The 18664-nt window shown below is 59.2% G+C and overlaps 1 protein-coding gene across 10 annotated transcripts in view; it reads right to left on the reverse strand.

Annotated features, from left to right (window-relative positions):
- Positions 1 to 954: 954 nt before the first annotated feature.
- ARAP1 (ArfGAP with RhoGAP domain, ankyrin repeat and PH domain 1) overlaps positions 955 to 18664 on the reverse strand; it is a 62429-nt gene continuing 44719 nt past the window's right edge. For 6 of the 10 annotated variants that reach the window (XM_025894212.2, XM_025894215.2, XM_025894214.2 and 3 more), the window contains 21 exons: positions 17933 to 18107; positions 16632 to 16766; positions 14618 to 14753; positions 14239 to 14341; positions 13224 to 13419; positions 12902 to 12953; positions 12625 to 12788; positions 12264 to 12476; positions 11854 to 11959; positions 11260 to 11407; positions 11089 to 11175; positions 10933 to 11001; positions 10495 to 10612; positions 9020 to 9133; positions 8505 to 8650; positions 7950 to 7982; positions 4203 to 4285; positions 3491 to 3541; positions 3249 to 3312; positions 1877 to 2026; positions 955 to 1583 (listed from right to left, as the gene is read on the reverse strand). In XM_025894212.2, the coding sequence (XP_025749997.1) occupies positions 1566 to 1583; positions 1877 to 2026; positions 3249 to 3312; positions 3491 to 3541; positions 4203 to 4285; positions 7950 to 7982; positions 8505 to 8650; positions 9020 to 9133; positions 10495 to 10612; positions 10933 to 11001; positions 11089 to 11175; positions 11260 to 11407; positions 11854 to 11959; positions 12264 to 12476; positions 12625 to 12788; positions 12902 to 12953; positions 13224 to 13419; positions 14239 to 14341; positions 14618 to 14753; positions 16632 to 16766; positions 17933 to 18107 (2361 nt within the window). In that variant the 3' untranslated portion in view covers positions 955 to 1565. Of the gene's footprint in view, positions 1584 to 1876; positions 2027 to 3248; positions 3313 to 3490; positions 3542 to 4202; positions 4286 to 7949; positions 8116 to 8504; positions 8651 to 9019; positions 9134 to 10494; positions 10613 to 10932; positions 11002 to 11088; positions 11176 to 11259; positions 11408 to 11853; positions 11960 to 12263; positions 12477 to 12624; positions 12789 to 12901; positions 12954 to 13223; positions 13420 to 14238; positions 14342 to 14617; positions 14754 to 16631; positions 16767 to 17932; positions 18108 to 18664 lie in introns of those variants that run through there. The other 4 variants (XM_025894216.2, XR_012374495.1, XR_012374498.1 and 1 more) reach the window with 4 other exon arrangements.

Here is an 18664-nt window from a genome sequence, read left to right on the forward strand (position 1 = left end):
TCCAAGGTCAGATCCAGGGAAGAATTCCAGCCCCTGAGCACTTGGACAATAATCCTGTCCCAGCTGCAGGCAGGTAAGAAGGGGAGACTCAAGGGGCTTAGCCCCAGCCTGTGAAACTGGCCAGGAAACCCATTCCAGTCTGGCATCCACCTCCTCTTCTCAGGGAGAGGCTGAGCCTGGAACAACCTTCAGGTCCCCAAGACGCCATCCATACACTGGCCTTCCCCAGAGCTGGATCCTATTAATCAGAGGTCATGTGACCCATCTCCACCCCCTTTGCCCAGGCCCCATTGGCTGAGGCTAAGGTTGGGAGGTCAGCCTGTCTGCCTGCTGAGCCCCTGGAGAGAGGCCGGTAATGAGGCTCTAGGCAGAGGCAGGAATGTGGTGTCTGGCCCCTTCCCAGGGAGTCCCAAATAGGTCTCTGAACAGCTCATTATCTCCCCCACTTGCCAGGGCCTTGTCTTCTTGGAGGAGACAACCAGGCAGTGCCCAGTGAGGGCAGCCTCCTGGGGTAAGGCAGGGCCCACCTCTGAAGGGGCATGCATAGGCATCAAGGGACACCTGAGACTCTTCTTCCTAATTTAATAAAGCTCCTGTGACTCTGTGACCTTGTGTCTCAGAGGGGCTGGTGGGCGGCTGCCCTGAGTCCCTCACAGGCTACACCCAGGCCCTGGCCCAGACTCTAGACTGCAGCAGGGAAAGGGGCTCGCTCCAGCTGGGGTCTGTCCTGGCCAGGGTCAGGACCAGCCTTCCCCAGCCTGGCTGCACAGGCGTGCAATGGGGATGGATGGAGCTGGGCCGGGGCTCTGCCTGTGGCTAAACAGCTCAGGACCCAGGATCCCCCCCCAGCTTCACGGCACTAGGCACTCACCTCTGGGCCTCCTGAACTCCTGGCCCCCCCTACACCAGAACACCTAAAACCCCCATCCAATCACAGGCCTCAGCAACATAGGATAAAATATACAGATATATTTATATTATCAAAAGGCCCCCAAAGTGGGGAAGGGGCACCAGGCAGCCTGGGCCCTCCCAGTCAGCCTAGACTGGAGGGGGCTCCTGAGGTCCCCCAGGCCCAGCTCTAGGCTCCACAGAGACATACCCAAGAGCTCCCTCCCCATCCCAGCTGAGTGTTCCTTTAGAGCATCCACTTTTTGCTGTTCCGGAGTTTGGGACAAGGGGGTGGGCACCCTTCCAGCGGGGCCCCAGGGCCTTGGGCCTCTGCAAGGATGGTGGCCCCCAGAGTTCCTGACTGACGCCCATCCCATCTCTCCAACTCCTCAAACTCAGGGTGGGTGACTCCCCTGGACAGGGGAGCAAGGCCAAGCCAGGAGGGCTGAGCACCTGGACAGAGCCCATGAGGGGTTCCTCCTCAGGCAGACCCTGCTGCCCTCCACTTCCTGGCCAGGGAACCCGGTGTTGCAGTCAGGATGTGGGGTGTGGGGGGGTGCAGCTTCCTCATGCGCCCCCTGCTGGCTCACACCGGGCACGTAGGGCATGAGGGTGTCGGAACAGGAAGGCTTCATGGCAGCAGAGTCCCAGAGGCAGGGGCTGCTCAGGCCACGCGCTCAGACGTTGCGGAGGAGCTGTGGGAAGGCACAGAAGCCCAGATTCCATAAGCACTTTGTGAAAGTTCACAGGGGCCGGCGGCCACTCTGTAATGCTGGCCTGGGAGTGCTCAGGTCAGCTGGGGTCCCCCAGGGCCAGGCAAAGACGGGGCTCCTGTGAACTACGCCAACCAAAAGAGCCTGTCAGGATCGGTAGGAGGACGGAGGGAGGGGGCGGGGGGGCAATCAGGAGAAGTGGAGAGGTGACTCAGGTGGACAGTGGACCCAGCCAGGCCCCGGCCCTCTGCCCGCAGGGGCTGAAAGCCACTCACAGAAAGCGGGTCAGCAGCAAAGGCGGCCACACTCCGGCGCATCTCGTTCTCACTGCCACGCAGGGGGATCAAGGACACGCTGCCCAGTCGGACCTCAGGCACTGCCCGGGACACACGGGAGGGCTCCGAGGGCCACACCAGGCCGTCGTGCTGGGGAGCAGATAAAAGGAAGGCACTCAGCTCACCTGGACGTTCAGCTCCGGGCCCACCCGCCCTTCCCAGAAATGCCTCCAGCTATGAGCTGAGGTGACACCCTCAGCTTTGATCCTAGTCAGTATGAGAAGCAGCTGTGAGAGGAGAGCATGACTGTATCCCCGGCAAAACGCAGCCAGTGATGTTACTCCACAAACTCCCACCTCCAGGTCCACAGACTGCTCCAAGAATGCAACGCCAAGAAAACTGTTCTAGAGGAACGTGTGTGTGCCTCCTTTCACCAGGAACCGAGAAATCCACCTGTTACCCTTTAGGCTTGACTACCAGGAAGCTCAGAGCTAAAAGGACTCAGCTTAGGGCCCTGGTACAGTTCTGTCTCCCTTTTCCCCAAACAATTCGGAGCTCTCATTTAAAATTTATGGCTGGAGTCCACCCCCCTCCCCCAACCCCGGCCCGGCGCTGGCTCCAAGCCCTTCCTAGCCTGTTCCCACCTGGCCCACTGCAGCGGCCACCTGACTCCCTCAGTTCCTCCTCCCCTGCACGCCGATTCCAGAATGAGCCCTTGCCGACGCAAACCTACACACCACTTTCTCGCTTCAGACTCTCCCTTCAAACTGCTGACTAGGTCAAATTCGGCTTCCTGGGAATGGCCTTTAAGGCTCTTTGAGATCTGGCTCCTGACTCCCTCCTTTCCAGCGTCAACTTCTGGCACTCCTGACTTCTCTCTTTGCACCCTGCCGGGCAAGCTGTAGTTCTCTTGCCATGCCTTTGCATCAACTGTTCCCTCTGCCTAGAAGCCGCCCCCCACCACCGCCTTTGCAGGGTGAAGGCTTCGTCATCCTCAGACTCAGCTCCCGAGACACCCCCTCCCTGCCGCCTTCCCCACCCACCCGCCACCTCCCCCAGGTAGGGTCCCCGGGCTTTTCTCTGTCTCCACACGCTGATCACACCAGGCTATTGAACAGGCCACTTCGAGGTCTGTGTTCCCTTCCACCTGGAGAGTGCGTGAGGGGGTCTGCACCCTCTGTCTCTAGCATGCCTGGCTTGGGGCTGGACCAGTGTGGCCTCCAGGAAGGGCTTACTGAGTGAACGAACAAACAAATGAGTTAAAGGCAACTTAAAATCTCCTTGAAGCAACTGGTGGCCTATATAGTGAAGAAACAAACACACCCATTGCCCAGAACGGAAGCCTCCCAGGACCCTACCCTCCACCTGGTACCTGCACAAAGAGGAAGGTGGCAAACCACTCCCGGAGTTCCATCTGTGTCTCACAGCAGAGGTACCTGCGGGGTAGGGCACAGATCTGGACACTGCCAAGGCTGAGCAGGGAACACCCTGCCTGTCTCCCCAGCCCAGGGCCTCGGGGCAGGGCACAGATGTGGACAGTGAAGGGACCCAACCAAAGGGGACACGCAACCATCCCTCCTCAGCCTGGGGTCTCAGGCCAGGGCCCTCACTCACCACTGCTGCTTCTCATGCTTCTCAGTCTCGTGCACCACTGTGAAGCCCCAGCTGCAGGGGAGGGGCAGGTGGAGTCACTTGCCAGCCCACGTAGGCCTCCCAGCCCAGGTGCCCAGGACACAGCCAGGGAGCAGAGGTCAGGGCCTTCTTGCAAGCACAGCACATTCTGGCCACTGCCTCTTCCTCTCAGCCCGCACCAGCCTCTCAGGCCCCTAGCTCCCCACCCCCACCCCACCCCCAGGCCTGCCCTAGTGCCTGCGGGACACCGAGGCATGGCCTGCAGGAGGAGAGGAGAAAGTCAGGAAACCAGGTCTGGCGGCTGCGATTAATAACAATAGTGGCTGGCCATGCATCACTTTCCATCTCAAAAACATACAACCACCCTCTGAAACAGGTGTACCATTGTTTTCTGCCTTCTACAGATGTGGGAAGTGAGGCACAGACAGGGCTCAGAGGTAGTGGGTGACAGGATTTCAATCCAGGCCAGTGGTTCGCAAACATGAGCAAGCATCGGAGTCCCCTGGATGGCTTGTTACCACACAGACTGCCGGCCCCACCCCCAGGGTCCATGATTCAGCAGGTCTAGGGTGGGACTGAGAGTCTGGGAGACCATACCCTCAGAACTATGGTACCAACCCCTGTCAAGTTCAAACCACCAGCCCCCCACCCCCCAATCAGTTCTGAGCTCTCACAGGCCCCAGCCCCAGCTCACCAGGTGGGTGGCCGCAATTTCTTCTTCACTCCCAGGTAGACTTTGAGACTCCTGACAGGCCACTCCTTCTCAGGCCGGTGACTCTGGGATGGGGGAGGGCAGGAGGACGGCACTCAGTCAGTCGGGGCAGGAATTGGGGTCACTGTGTACCTCCCACCTCCCTCTCCCCAGCCCTCTTTGCATCCCAGCACAGGGAACCTCCTCCAGGAAGCCTTCCAGACAAAGCCCTTCCTGTTCATGATCCAGCCCAACTGAGCCCCCCAGGCCTCTCTCCCTGCAGCGGCATCAGACAGTCAACCCTCAGTCCCCGCGGCGGCGGTCCCCACGGCGGCTGTCCCCGCAGGACGACACAGAGCAGTGATCCCCAGGCCCTCCCTGCTGCCCTGCAAACCGGAGAATGGACTCGCAGCATCAGCTGACCCAGACTGTCTGTGGAGGGAGAAGTCTGCACATCGCCCTCCGCACCAAATTGAACGAGCGCGTAGGACCTGAGAGCCCCAGCTGGCTGCTTTGGTGCGTCTGTCTCTGGTTATTCATTCCTCACCCCTCTCCACCCCACGGAGGCTCCAGGGTTGACTGTGTGAACAGCTACTAGCTCTTGGGTTCCACCAGGGGAAGGCTCATGACTCACGCTGAAGCAGGATGGCTCTTTGGTAGACCAAAGGAAGAACTTTCCAGTGGTCTAGGTCAGGCAGGGAGAGACTGATGTACTGGGGAGGGGCAGCAGATCACTGACAAGCACACCTCTGGCCCCCTCTCTGCACATGGGTCTGGCCTTGGAAGGAGCAGGCTGGCCCCAAGGCAGAGGTATGGGAGCAGTGACCGCCCCCCCGCGAAGGAAGAGGCGGATTGGGAGTCAAGCTAATGAGCCTTCCTCTTGCTTTGGGGGCCACCTGCTCCAAGCCCTGCCCCCACCAGGCACCCCAGGCAGCAGCCGGGTGCCAGGGTGGATGGTAGGGGAGGGGACTCACTTACAACCAAAGCTGGGGGTCAAAGACTGAGCCACCTCCACCCTGCTCCCACCACTGCTCCCAGCCACCCCCAGGCATGGCTCCACAGGGGACTAGAGGATGGCCAGGGAGATGGAAAGTTTCGGGGATTGGTAGACTCCCTGTGAGGCTGCAAAAGGATGGGCTGCCTAGGGATGAGGGGAGACTTGGGTGCTGTCAGAGGGGATATCGCTTAAGAGGACTTACTAGGGCCTACTGCCCTGCTTTTACCCTGATCCTCCCTGAGAACCAAGGCCCTGATGGGAAAACCCTATGTCTCCCACACATAGCATCTGACCTGACAATGGCCATGCGCCCAAGAAGGCCTGGAGCAAACCGGGCTGCAGGCAGGAGGACACGGGGCAGCGGGATGGGAAATCAGGCTGCGGAGACCGGGCAACACGGTGTGGGTGAATACAACAAGGAAGAAAACCTCCATGCAGGCAGGGAAGAAGCCAGGCCCAGAGCACTGAAGACGTCAGACAGCAGGTTGGAAGGAACCGGGTTATGGGGGTGAAAAGACTTGAGACAGGGGTCGTGAAAGAAATGGGTCTGCAGGCAGGGAAAACAGCAGGCTCGGGGCAGGACGGGGCGGGGGGGGGGGAAACCAGGTTGCAAGTAGGAAGGCAGCAGGCTGAGGGAATGGAAAGCAGGCTGAGGGCCTGGAAGAAGTTGATCTGTGGGTGCCAGGGAAAGAGAACCAGAAGCAAGGGGTAGAGTGAGCTTCAAGTGGAAGCAATAGGCTCGTGGGTGTGACACAGGAATGACGGCGGTTCCAGTCAGGGTGTGGAGAGAACTGTGGGAATCAAGGAATTCAAACCAGGCTGTGGCTCCCTGAGAATTCAAAAAAAACTCCTCAGACCTCCACTTCCTCAGGCTCTGGTGTGTGCGGGCGGGCGGGGGGGCGGGGGCGGCGTATGCGTGGCGCCCATGTGACAGGAGAGTGGCTGAGGCGGGGAGGGGGACATCAGTCAAGGTGGGACTTCGTTTCTAATCAAACAGCTCATGTTTCCAGCATCGCTGAGGTATGAGGTCACTGGAAGAGAATAAAGTTCACCCCTTGATGCTCAAAGACCTCTGCTGGAACCAAGATTTTTCAAGAATGTGACTCTCCAAGGTGTTTAACAATGGAAAGATGCCTGGGAAGAAGCATCTTCCATTTACATATCCTGAATTGCCGGGTACTGTCCCAATTTCAAATATTTCAAATACTCGATCTGTTGTACCATAAACCAGTAAATACCAGAATTACCAACACCTCAGTAGCCCAACCACACCCTCCTGGGGCTTTGTCAGGGCGGAGGGGCTGGCTGCCATTCGGAGGGCACCACTTGGCCCTGCACTGAGCAGCTCAGCTGCTGAGGCCTTGATTCCTGTTATTTCAGGGAATAAAGAGCTTAAACTCTGATGCTAACAAATCTGGGTTTGAATTCCAGGCTACCATCTAGAGACTGCCTTAGGCAAGTCACATGAAGCCTGTTTTCTTGACTGTGAAATGGGGACAATATCCCTCCTTGCAGGACAATAACGAGATTACGTGTCCTAGTACGTGGAGGGCTGGGCACCCAATCGAGCTTGATAAACATTAGATCTTTTTCCTTCTTCTAAGTCTCCTGCTTCTCCCCTCCGTGCTAAGGGATCAGCAGGTGCCTTTCCAGGTGCCTCGGCCATCCTCCTCCTCTGCCCACAGTGATGGTCTTGCTCTGAGCCAAGGGGCTCATATAAAGAGAGGATCAGGGATATAACATCCCAGAGCCAAGGGAGACTGACTGGAGGGGTGAACAGACCCAGAAGTAAGTAATCATAGAGGGAGGCAAAGGAGAGAAGAGAAGGCATTCCCCACAAGGGTCTCTAGGAGCCCAGACTGCATTAAGAGAGGTATAATGTGCAAAGAGAGGGAGGTGAGGGTCCTAGTCTAGCTGCTCTGCCCCCTCCATGGCAGCTAGGCCTGTCTAGTGGACTCAGGAGAGGCAAGGGGCAGGAAGGGCAGAATCTCTGAAGCTGACTGGTAGAGACAGCTCTGGGAGCTCAGGCTAGAATCCTGGGCTTGGAAACACATTTCTGCTGCCCACCTCTGCAGACATCTATGCTTTGTGGCCCCTGAGGCATAGCTGGGACCCACAGGGCCATCATAGGAGGCAGGTTCTCAGCAAGACTCAAGGAAGGGCCTTCTCCCAGGCAGAACTATCCCTCTAGGAACAGCGCAGTCCCAAGGGAGGAGTGGATAAGCTCCCGTCTCCCAGGGGTGTGCACATAAGGGCTGGCAAGCAGCCAGGGAGGCTGAGCAGGAACTCCTACCCCAGGTGGGATTATACCACAAGCCTAGGCAGTCCCAGCCCAGCATTGTAGGATCAGGGCGGGGCGGGGGGGAGGGCACAGGCGTTCTGATAGGCTGGAAACTCTGCAGGGTTGGAAAGATGGCTCCAGGGCTGGTGGAAGATGAGGATCAGACTCTAATTCAAACCTGGGGGCCTCCGCTCCTGGCTCCACAGACTCCACATGGAGTCCTCTGGAAAGCTACAAAGCATCACACTGATGGGGGTTCTACCCTGGGGAAAGGACTCTGGGGCAGGGCTGGCGAGGAAGGGCAGGAGCTAGGCCACAAGCCACAGGGTGGGAGCCAGTACTGACTGGCAAGGGGTCAGGGAACCATGCCTGGGGATGGCCAAGAGCCCTGGCTGTGTCCCCACGCTCCCACCAGGCTCGCTTGGCCCCCAGGCGGTGTAAGGAAGCTGGCAGTTGGCCCACAGCTACTCACGGTCTCAGGGGCCCCGCTCCACGGCCTCTGGCTCTGTTTGATAGAGGATCAGGGTTATGGAAGAAGGAGGTCCAGGTCCAGAGCCAGGACAGTGTGTGCAGTGGTGGGCTGTGGCAGGTACGTACAGAAGATGTGGGAGGCAGGGTGCCAAGATGTGGGAGGACACCTGGCATGTGGACAGAGTGGGCATGGAGGAGGGACAACCTGTGAGGTGGCGGGGCCTACAGGGGCCGCAAGTGGGGACTGTCACCATGTAGCATGTTCTTGCAGGTGCCACAACAAGGCACAGGCGCAGGCGAGGCTGCATGAACCTGATGTGATGGCACCCAGGTGCTAGAGCCTGGTGGGGCCACGGGGCACAGCAGAGTGGCCACCGAGGGCCATCGCAGAAGGGTCCTGAGAGTCTCTAGCTCTCCCCCGCCACTGTGCCATCCCCCTGCGCCCCATGATGGGGATGCGCCCACTGACAGACACTGGCAAATGTTTGTGAACAGGTGTGTGAGCACACCTGGGTGCCAGTGTTCATTGCACGGCTGGACCCCTGGGGTCACTTACCCGGATCTCCTTGTAGAGCCGAAGGCAGGTGCTGTTCAGGATGAAGTATCGATCATGAAAGCCACCTGAGGGCAGGCCCAGACCCAGGAGGCTACGGTCCTCACGGAACTTCATCATGCCGTGCTTGGTGTCACCCACATGGCTGGCTGGGGGGAAGACTGGAGTGGGCATGGGCTGCCCCGACCCCCGGCCCAAGGACACGGACACCCAGTGGAGGGTCCCAGGATGAAGAAAACCACCCCAGCCTGTCCTGACCACCAATGAGGCCTGACCGCGAGGCACCCTCTGCCTGAGTGGCTCCTGCCGAGCACCAGCAGCTCCCACCCAGGCCCCAGATGAAGGGACCCACCAGCCTGCCCAGCCCTGCTTCAGAAGAAGGGACCCACCAGCCTGCCCAGCCCTGCTCCAGATGAAGGGACCCACCAGCCTGCCCAGCCCTGCTCCAGATGAAGGGATCCACCAGCCTGCCCAGCCCTATGGGCACAGCACCCCCCCCCCACAGGTGCACCACCTACCCAGGTACAGCAGCATGGCCTCCATGGACTGGTGCTTCTTCACCACCAGGTAGCTGTCTGTGCCCAGCCCGTGCAGGATGGGCAGCACCTTCTCCGCAAAGTGCAGGGGGCGCTCTGGGGAGAGGTCACACCTGCTGTTACCACGGGGCCTCACAGCACCAAGGACTAGCGTGCACGTGTATCACCTACATGTCCACGGGCTCCGTCCACTCCCAACGCCTACTAGCACCGTCACATGCCACCAGCAGGACCGCCCTTTCCACCCCCAAGCTTCAGGCTCGACACATCTGGCTGGGACCAAAGCTGCTCCAACCCACATGTCTAAAAGCAAGCCAGCGATCCTTCCTGTGTGTCCCCATCAAGGAAAACACCACCCACCAAACCACTCAAGCCAGAAACAAAGCCTCCCCATCTTCCCTCCATATGTCGAATCTCTTTGCTCCTGTCCATCATTGTTGCCACACTGGCCCATGTTACCATTTGTCCTTGGACTAATGCCGTGGCCTTCCATGTGATCTCCAGCGTGTGTCTCATTCCCTGCCCCCACTCTCCCTGCCCAACAGCAAGGAACAACCTCTCCAAACTCCCATCCCTAACCCTTGCATCGTGGTCAGGCCCGGTGGCCGCCTCTGTCTCCGTCTCCAGCCCCACCCCATGACACGACCCCTTCACTGCCACCTCAAGCTCCTCGAAAGGGTGATGTCCGTGGCTACCCCAGGGCCTTTGCCTGTGCTGCTCCCACTGCCCGGAGGCACTTTTCTTCCCCCTTTACCAAGTAACTCCTACTCGTCTTCACCTCCCAGCGCAGGGACTCCAAAGCTGGAGAGCCTGTTACAAACTCCGGTGGTGCTGTGGCCCTTTCCTGCACCGCAACGATCACAGCCTTAGTTGTACGATTATCACAACGATCACGGCATTCATGTCCCTTCCAGACCACGCTAAACCCCGCGAGGGGAGGGACGGTGTGTCTGGCTCCCCAGCCCAGTGGCTGGCACTCAACAAATCACGGGAACAGATACACCCTCATCCACCACTGCTATTCAGACCATCCTTCATCCTAAAATGCCTTTGTCACCCTCTTCACCACCATGGCTCCCTCACACCACCATCACCACCACCCTCACAAACACCACCACACCCCACCCCGCCCCATCCCTCTTGCGTGGTCATCACCACTACTACTCCCTTCATCGCCAATCCCATTAACAAATTCAGCACCACCCCCCTCGCAAGCAACACCATTCTGACACCGAGAAGGCATCGTCATACCTCCTCCACTGCCCTTCCCATCAGCCACATTACAGCCATCCCCTCAACCCCTGCCAGCACACTATCACCGCCGTCACTGAGATAAGCGGGACAGCAGCATCCATCCTCCAACACTCCCTTGGCCACCACTGTCGCCACACTGTGGGCTGCAGCCCAGACAGGTACGGGCCATGCCATACTCTGCCCCAACCCTGGTGGCCACCCACCTGCCTCTTCCCTCTCATTGACCTCGAAGCAGGTCCAGTAGTCCCTCTCCCTGATGCCCACATTCCTGCGATCCAGGATCTCCAGGGTGAGCTCCTCAGCTGTCATGGATGCCGGGATCTGCGGTGGCAGAGAAGGAAGAGGTCAGCCCGCCCCCCCACCCCTGCCCCTGCTCTGCCCCAACCTCACTGTGTGATCCAGGGGCTGAGCCCAGCCCTCAGGTCCTCTAGAGTCCTGAGATGCTGGGGGAGTGTCTCTAAGTGCTCCTGAGGAGCTGGGTAGGAAGGAGGCAAAGAGATGGGCCCTGGCACCAGCCACATACAGGCTCCAAAAGAGGGATCCCCCTTGGGATGGAAGCTCTGCTCCCCTGGTCACCTGAGCCTATGCTTGGCCCAACCTGACTTTCCTGGTCCCCTGGCTTCTAGGTCCCTAGCGCCCACCTTGATATGCTGTTCTGTGTCTGCCTTCTTCTCCTCCAGGTACACTGTGCAGATGAAGTCACCGGCATGCTGTGAGGAGACAGGGCTGAGCTAGAGGTCTGGGCAGTGGGTGCAGGCAGCTGTCCCGAGCCCCCTCACCCAGGCCCTGTCTTTCACCTGGGTCCCACTGGCAGTGCCAGCCACACGCATCTTCACAATGGCAGTGATCTCCTCCCGCTGCTTCCTCAGCTCCTCCTCATCTACCTTCGGGGGGGGGGGGACACAGATGATCACTGCCATGCAAGAGGCTCATCCCTGCCCTCCACTGCCCACTGGCCAAGGACGCACACTGAACACCACCACATAGTGGCTGATGAGGTCTTCCACCACACGGCCAGCCTTGTAGTCCTGCCCATCGGTCTGGAAGAGTGTAGGCCCAAACACAATAGCCAAGTTGTGTGTGTTCATCTGGTTTGTGTCTGAGAAGCACTGGACGCTGGACAGGGGAAGACAGAAGGCTTGAGTGAGAAGTCCAGTCCAGAACCTCCCCACTTCACCTTCCCAGTTCCAAGCAGGTCCATGACTGGATCCTGGAGTCAGGCCAGGGAAGGTCTTGGTCAGAGTGCACCACTAGTTAAGGGGAAGTGGGAATAGTCTTTCTGGCCATGTCTTGGGTCCTGGGGAGGAATAGAGCTGGGAAGCTGGGAGATGTGGCCATGGTCCCCTGGGTCCTAGGTGAAACTTCCTCTACTCCCCAACCCCCCCAAACCCCTGCAGGAAGTAAGTTGGGAGACAAAGTTCCGAGATCAGGGCACCTCAAAAGTCAACATTCAGTTCCCAAGGCCTACCTGGTTCTGAGGAGAGGACAGTTGGCCAGGTTGGGAGTAGAAGAATCTTTCCCACCCCATCCCCCCCAGAGCCATACAATAGTACATTCCTCACCAGTACAGGTGGCTGATAAGGGCCTTTACTGTGGCACGGTTGACTGGAGGCAAACGAGCCAGGAGCTCTCTGTACCTGGAGACCTTCTTCTCCTCATCCTCAATCTCTGGGTGGGGAGAGATGTATCAGGTCAAGAAGCCCCCCTTCCCCCAGAGCCATCTCCCCTGTCCCACCCCTCCGGTGGCTCTGCCTCTCATCCCAGGGGACAGCACTTCCTGGTTCTGTTTAGAGTGACAATGGAAGGAGCAGCAGAGGAAGGGAGGGGAACTGGAGCTTGTCCCCTGGGCATGCCTCGTCCAAGCGTCCAAGCGCATGGATGGGGAGTGGAAGGGAGGGAATCCTGGGATGGAAGTGGCCCAGCCAGCAGCACTAGCCTGGGTCTCGGGCTGGACAAGGACTGCGGGGCCCACCTGAGGTGTCCAGCCAGGCCAGGCGCTGGGCGCGAGTGAAGAGCCCATCGGGCAGGTCTCGCAGGAAGCGCTTGAGTGCTGAGGAGACATCGTCCACGTGCTGCTCCCCCTCCTTGAGGCGCACAGACCGAGCGTCCTGCCGCAGACTCTCCAGCAGCCGCTGAGTCTTTGACGTCTGCCCACACTTGCGGTAGATGCCCTCCGACGTCAGGCCTGGAGAGGGGTGGGACTGAGCCGGGGGCGGGACCTCACAGCTACGGCCAGGGCGATCCTGGGAAGGCGGGGCTTGGCCTGGAGGGGGCGGGCAGGAGGGCAGTCTCGCTGGGTGGGGCGGGGCCTGTGTCACGGGGGCGGGGCTCACCACACTGCGTGATGTAGTCCACACAGCGGTACACAATCACGGGGATATCTGAGTCTCCGAGCTGCTGCTCCGACAGCGTGTCCCCCGAGCTGGCCGCTGCTTTCTGGATGGCCCCCAGCCAGCCCGTGAAGTCCAGCCGTCGCTCCCCCTGGATGTACAGCGTCCTGGGTTGGGAGGGAGAGTCGGTCACTTGGCGGCTTACCCCTGCCCGAACCCCCCGCAAGCCTCTCAGACTTTTCCAGGCTTCTCAGAGCCCCCCAGGGAGTCCAGGGCTCACCTCCTTCGCTCCACCAGCACCAGCACCTGGTTCTCGCTGTCCCCTTGGACGGCTGTGGAGGGGCCGGTCGAGGTGAGGCCCTGTTCATGGTCCCCAACCGACTCCCTCCTGAGGCTCTCTGGGTACAGAGGTCCCTGGGACCCACCCCCCAATACATGAGTTGCTGAGATATACCCCAAGGACAGGAGAGGACATAAGAGGGTAGGCTGGCTCCTTCTAGCCAGGCCAGGGTAGAGTTCAGACTTCCAGGGAGGGGCTGGGGGCCTGGGAGCCCAGGATAGGGTGCCCTAGAAGTTAGGGGCCCAGGGATGGGTCCACGCACAAAGTTCCTGCAGTTTCCGAAGTTGTAGCGGCTCCTCGCAGGGTCCCTCTGGGAAGACAGCATGGAGCTCAGAGCCAGTGAGGGAGAACCAGCCCTCCTGGGCCCGCTGTAGGCTCAGGCCAGCTTTGTAGGGTAGGCGCCCAAGCCGCTCAAAATCCCGGGCCAGCAGATCTTCAGCCAAGGGAGGTATGAATGCCTAGTGTGGAGGCCAGGAGAAAGGGAAGGTAGCCGAGGAGACTGCATCAGCCAACAGCCCTGCCTGCCCGGGACCCTCCAGCTCTTTGGCTTGTGGGCGCATGCCAATTTCTCACCCAGCGATCTCCTCTCTCTTCCCCAGGGCAGAACCCAGCACAGTTCATGAACTCAGGTATCATGCCCCACTTCATACCCACTCTGATGTGTCCTCCTCTGGAAAATGTTCCCAGACACCTTCAGGGATGACCCTCCTCTGCCCTCTGTTGCAGCACTGATAACTGTACTGTTGCTGTCTGGGCCCCATCTGTCTCCCCCACCAGCAAAGGAACCACCGAAGAGCCAGGACCAAGACTGGTTCAGCTGGGTGCCCAGGGCTCAAAGGACTGACCATCAGAAGGCTCACAGATGACTGATCAAGCAAATAAGAGTCACAGGCCCTCACAGCATAGGGGGACCCCGTAGGGCACCTGGCTCTGGTCCCCAGGGGAGAGCTCTGCAGTCTCCTTCTTCCAGAACAAGGAGCTCACTCCCTCTGGAGTCAGTACTGTCCATCCTAAGATGGCTCTGTCTGTTATTCATTATTAAACATGTATTGAGCACCAGTGGAGTGCAAGGCCCACAGCCCTTCTTCCACAGGTCTCCTGACCTCCCAGCTAGGGGACTGCAGATTATGTCGGGCCCTTGGCCCAAGAAGCCTGCCCTATGTCTGCTCCCTCCATTCATGAGGTAGGGGAGCTGGGGCCCATGGGTACATGGACCCAGGAGGTCCTACCCTGGGCCCTGTCAGACTCCCCACACCTGCCCACTAACCCAGGCCCACCTTAGCAATGCACTTGACCCACTCACGAGCCAGCTCTGCACTCTCCAACCCAAACAGGTACAGCCGCTCTCCCTCTGTGTACACCTCAAAGGTGTGCTCAAAGCTGCAGATACACAAGCCAGGATTCAGGCCCGCCCAGCCCAGCCATGACCCACCCCACGCAGCCCTGCCTCCACCCCCTGCCCACTGTCCTTTCCTGGCCCCCTAAGAGGTGGTGGGAAAGCCCCAGCCTGGGGCCTCAGGAGACCCGGCTCCAGCCCCAGGTTGCTGTGTGCCCCTGGGAAGGTTCTGCCCCTCTCTGGGCCTATCTCCGTTTCCTCAATGGGGGGTTAGACCTTACGGCAATAACAGTCTGTGATTCAGCCCCAGGGGTGCTCACCCGTGGGTGTCAGGTGGGGGTACTGCCAGGCACACAATCTCGCTGGCCCGGATCTCCCCGTTGGGGGTCACTGCCCGCTCATTCTCATAGTAGCTCAAGACCCCGTCGCTAAGGACACACCAGCGTCGGCTGAACTCTGGGGAGAAGTTGGGCAGGGAAGACATGAGGGAGCCCCCACCCTCCCCTGAAAACCACCTCTGTATCCTCCCTGGGTCCCCATTCCCACCTGACCCTTGTCCTCTTCACTCTCACTCACAAGCTTTCCCCAGTTCCACCCTCCTCCCTGTAGCCTGCCACCCCAGCCCAGCCCACACCTCTCCCCTGGACTGCTGCAGTGACTTCCTCACTGGTTCCTAGTCTCCCTTCTTCCAAGATTCAAAAGTGATCTAGGTAAAACCAGGCTCTGTCCTTCCTCTGCTCAAAACCTTTCCATGCCCCCCTCCCCTTATCCTATACCCCTTAGGCTGGCACTCAAGGCCTGCTGGGTCTGCCCCCACCCACCTCTCCAGCCACCTCTCCGACCACTCCTGGGCACCTCACCCTCCCCACTTTTGCTTACCTTGTTCCCTCCACCCACACCCTCCATCCTTCAAGTCCAGCCTGCATGCCATAGGAAGCTTCCATGCCCACCCCACGCTCTCGCCCTCCCCTGCCAGTGGCACCCATTGCTCTATACTCTGTCCCCTCCTATAATGGCTCTGAGGAAACTGACAAGATCCCAGAAAAGAAAAGAAATGGGAATCTGGACCAGGAAAGGCAGGAGAAAGAACAGAATGTCAAGGCCATGCAGGCTCATACAGTTCACAGCATTGAGCTTCACACTGTCTCAGAGCTTCCTGGCACCCAGGGCAAAAAGGATGACTCAGGCAGTTACATAAATGACATTATCAGGCAGAGGGAGGTAGACTAGGGGCACTGCCCCAAGGGCAGTGAGGTGGTGAACAGCATAGAGTGCCAAAGAAATCTCGTTGGGTGCTAGAGGGCTTCACAGAGGGGTGCTGAGGGATGCAGAGCAATGGTCTCAACAATATTCCCACAGTCCTGTCTGCAAGGATATGACCTCTGTCATCTGAGGGCAGTGTATCCCAGACCCTGCCCCCACAGGCTGGGCCCCTCCAGGAGCACCAGCCCTGCCTCAGTCACTCTTTGTCCCGCAACGTCTGCCAAGTGCCCACTGTGCTAGGAGCTGTTCTAGGTGCTGGGGCTACAGTGGTTGCCAAGGGGAGCTTATAGAGTGTTAAGTTGTCTGTTTATAGATGTGTCCAGTGTTTCTCTGTGCCCCACTGGACACATCTATAAACAGACAAATTAATGTCAGCTAAGTGGTGTGAAATTAGGGGAAAAGTAGGGTAAATAGGGCATGCTCTTTTGGATAAAATGGTCATGGATGAGGTCTCTAAGGAGTAACATTTAAACAGAGGCCGGACTGAAGTGAGGGGACTGATCATGCAGATATCTTGGGGAAAAGCATTTTAGGCAGGGGGCAGAGCAAATGCAAAGGCCCTGGGGGAAGTGAATGCACATGTTTGAGAAACAGCAAGGAGGCCAGTAAAGCTGCAGCAGAGCGAGTGAGGGGAGAGGGGTCACAGGTCATGGGGTAGGAGGGCTGACGTGCAGGTCCTTGTGGGACGTGGGAAGGACTGTGGATTGTACTGAGTTGGGGAGCAAATGGAAGGCAGAGATGACAAAGGGATGGGGCTCTAAGCTTAGCTCCGTCTGGCTCCAAATGACAGATGCCCAGCAACCAGCAGGTGCTCAATAATGGCTTTTTTAGCCTAAAGGAACTCTAGCAGTGACTTGCTCTGAAGTGCCAGGCCCCACTCCCACCCCTACTGGCCCGTTTATTAAGCATCTACTTGTCCCAGAGACTATATCCCAGAAGCCCTCTAGGGTGACTCTGCTACAGTATACTTGGCACCCTCATGGGTCCACCAGCCCAGCCTGCCCTGGCTTCTCTGGCCCTGCCACCATGCCAGAATGCCATGGCAGGAATGGGGTCTGGCCCGGCACCCACCTTCCCGGGCACGACGGTCCTGCAGCAGCTTGCCGGCTGAAGCAGTCTTGTAGAGAAAGCCACTGTGGCTCACAGTTGGCAAGACGACTGAGTAGTGCTTTTCCAGGGGCTTCATTGACTCCAGCCGAGGTACCTCTTTAGGGAAGGTGTGGGGGGGGGGGAGGAATGGCTGCTCATGCTCGCCATCCCAGGGTGTCCCCCTCACCCCCACCTAGCTTACATTCAAGTCACAGCCCCATGACTGTCACCCTCAGGCTCTCACTGCCAGGCTCTGCCCAAGGCATTCTCCACCTCTCCCCCACCTGTGCAAATTCCAAGGCCCAGCTCCAGTACCTCCCCTGCCAGGAAGCCCTCCTGACTCCCCAGCCCAGCCCAGCCCAGCCCAACCCATTCTCTCTGCGGAGGTGCAGGGCAAGCATACTAGAATGAGGAGTCTTAGGCAAACTCACTAACAATCCCCAGAAAGAGGTTTGTCCCAGATAATGCAAAGCCTAAGGAAGCAGCCCGGCTCCAGCCCTGCTCCCAGCGGTCCCAAAGGCCAAGCCAGTTGGGTGGTCTCCTGTGCCTCCCTGGACACCTGGGCTTGCTCCAGCCCTGCACACCCCACCCACCCGTGGCCGTGAGCCGAGCTCTGGCCGCCGAGCTCCACCCTTGGTCCTCGGAAATGGCCCCAGAGACCAGCCCTGAGCCATGACCAGCAGTGCTCACCCCCCACCTTCCCCTCCTCACCCAGCTGGAGAGGGACAGCCCAATGGGACCCAACCCCAGTCTGCGACAGAGCCCCGCCCAGACAAAGCAGCAGACAGGCTGCCGTCGCCGTGGGTCACTCGCACACAGAGAAATGCAACCCCCACACAGCAACTCAGATACTCTGCAGCTACACAAACCCCAAAGCCCTCAACATCCCCAGGGGCAAGGAGATATAGATCCACTGCGGCTCAGAGATGCACGGACATGGGCACACAGATGCCACCCTCAAGGCCCACACTGCAGGGCAGGGAGGGACCCACAAATCCAGAAAGAGAGATGCAGAGACAGACACAAAGGGACACACATAGGAAGGGGAAGCCAGACGCACAAATGTACACTGACATGCAAACCCAAACACACCCCAAGCCACACGCTGTTGTACCAGGGCCCCTCAAGGAGCCGCAATCACAGCTCAAGTGGTACGTCTATCTGACCTCACAGGGTCATGCACAGCTTCTGGCGGACCCCCACCCAGCACCCCATCAAAGGGCCAGACCGTGGCAGCAGGGGGGCCCCATTCCTCGAGGTGGACAGTCCCACTGGCCACTCACCCGTGGTCCGGTTGTTCCGAAGGAATTCCATCTGCAGTATCTGGCCTGCCTGCTCGGCAAGAGCCAGGGGCGTGGGAGCCTCAGGATCCCCTGAGAAGCAGTTGACCCCAGCCCCACAGCCCAGGAGAGCTTGGGTCTCAGCCAGGTCTGTGGTAGTGACTGCAGCACACAGAGCCTGGGGGGGGGGGAGGGGAGGGTCAGCCTAAGCCGGAGTGGGGGGCCAGTGGGAAAGGGGGCTTGGGGGAGGAGAGGAAGAGGAAGGAGTGACCCAAGTCTGGAGGCCCATCCTCAGGTTCAAAGAGAAGAGGCAGGAAGGACAGAGAGAGGAGAGGGGAAGAGAAAGGCCAAGGGATTAGGAGGGTGGGTAGGGGCTGCCCCAGGGGCCCAGGGCTCACCCCTACTAGTAGCCCCTAGGACCCAATCAGCTGCCAAGCCTGTTCTCTAGAGGATCTCAAGCTCCTTCTGCCTTGTGGAAGGGCAGAGGGGGTGCTTTGTAGCTAATTCCTCCCACATTTGAATTCCTCACCGCCTGCCCAGCCCTCCCAACCAATGGGAGTTGCTGCCCCTCCTAGCTGGCGGGCTAGCCTGGGCTGGGCTGGGGGCTGGACGCCTGGGTTCCTGGGAGGTGGAGGCCTGGCTCCCACTGGGCTTCTAGCTGGCCTGAGCCTGCCTGGGTGGGGCTGCTTGGGGGAGGGGCTGAAGGCCAATCAGAGGTCACAAGTGGCATCCCCC

The sequence above is a fragment of the Callorhinus ursinus genome, unplaced genomic scaffold, assembly GCF_003265705.2.
Source record: "Callorhinus ursinus isolate GAN/ISIS: 27379988/994484 unplaced genomic scaffold, GSC_fseal_2.0 scaffold35, whole genome shotgun sequence".
Lineage (NCBI taxonomy): Eukaryota > Metazoa > Chordata > Mammalia > Carnivora > Otariidae > Callorhinus > Callorhinus ursinus.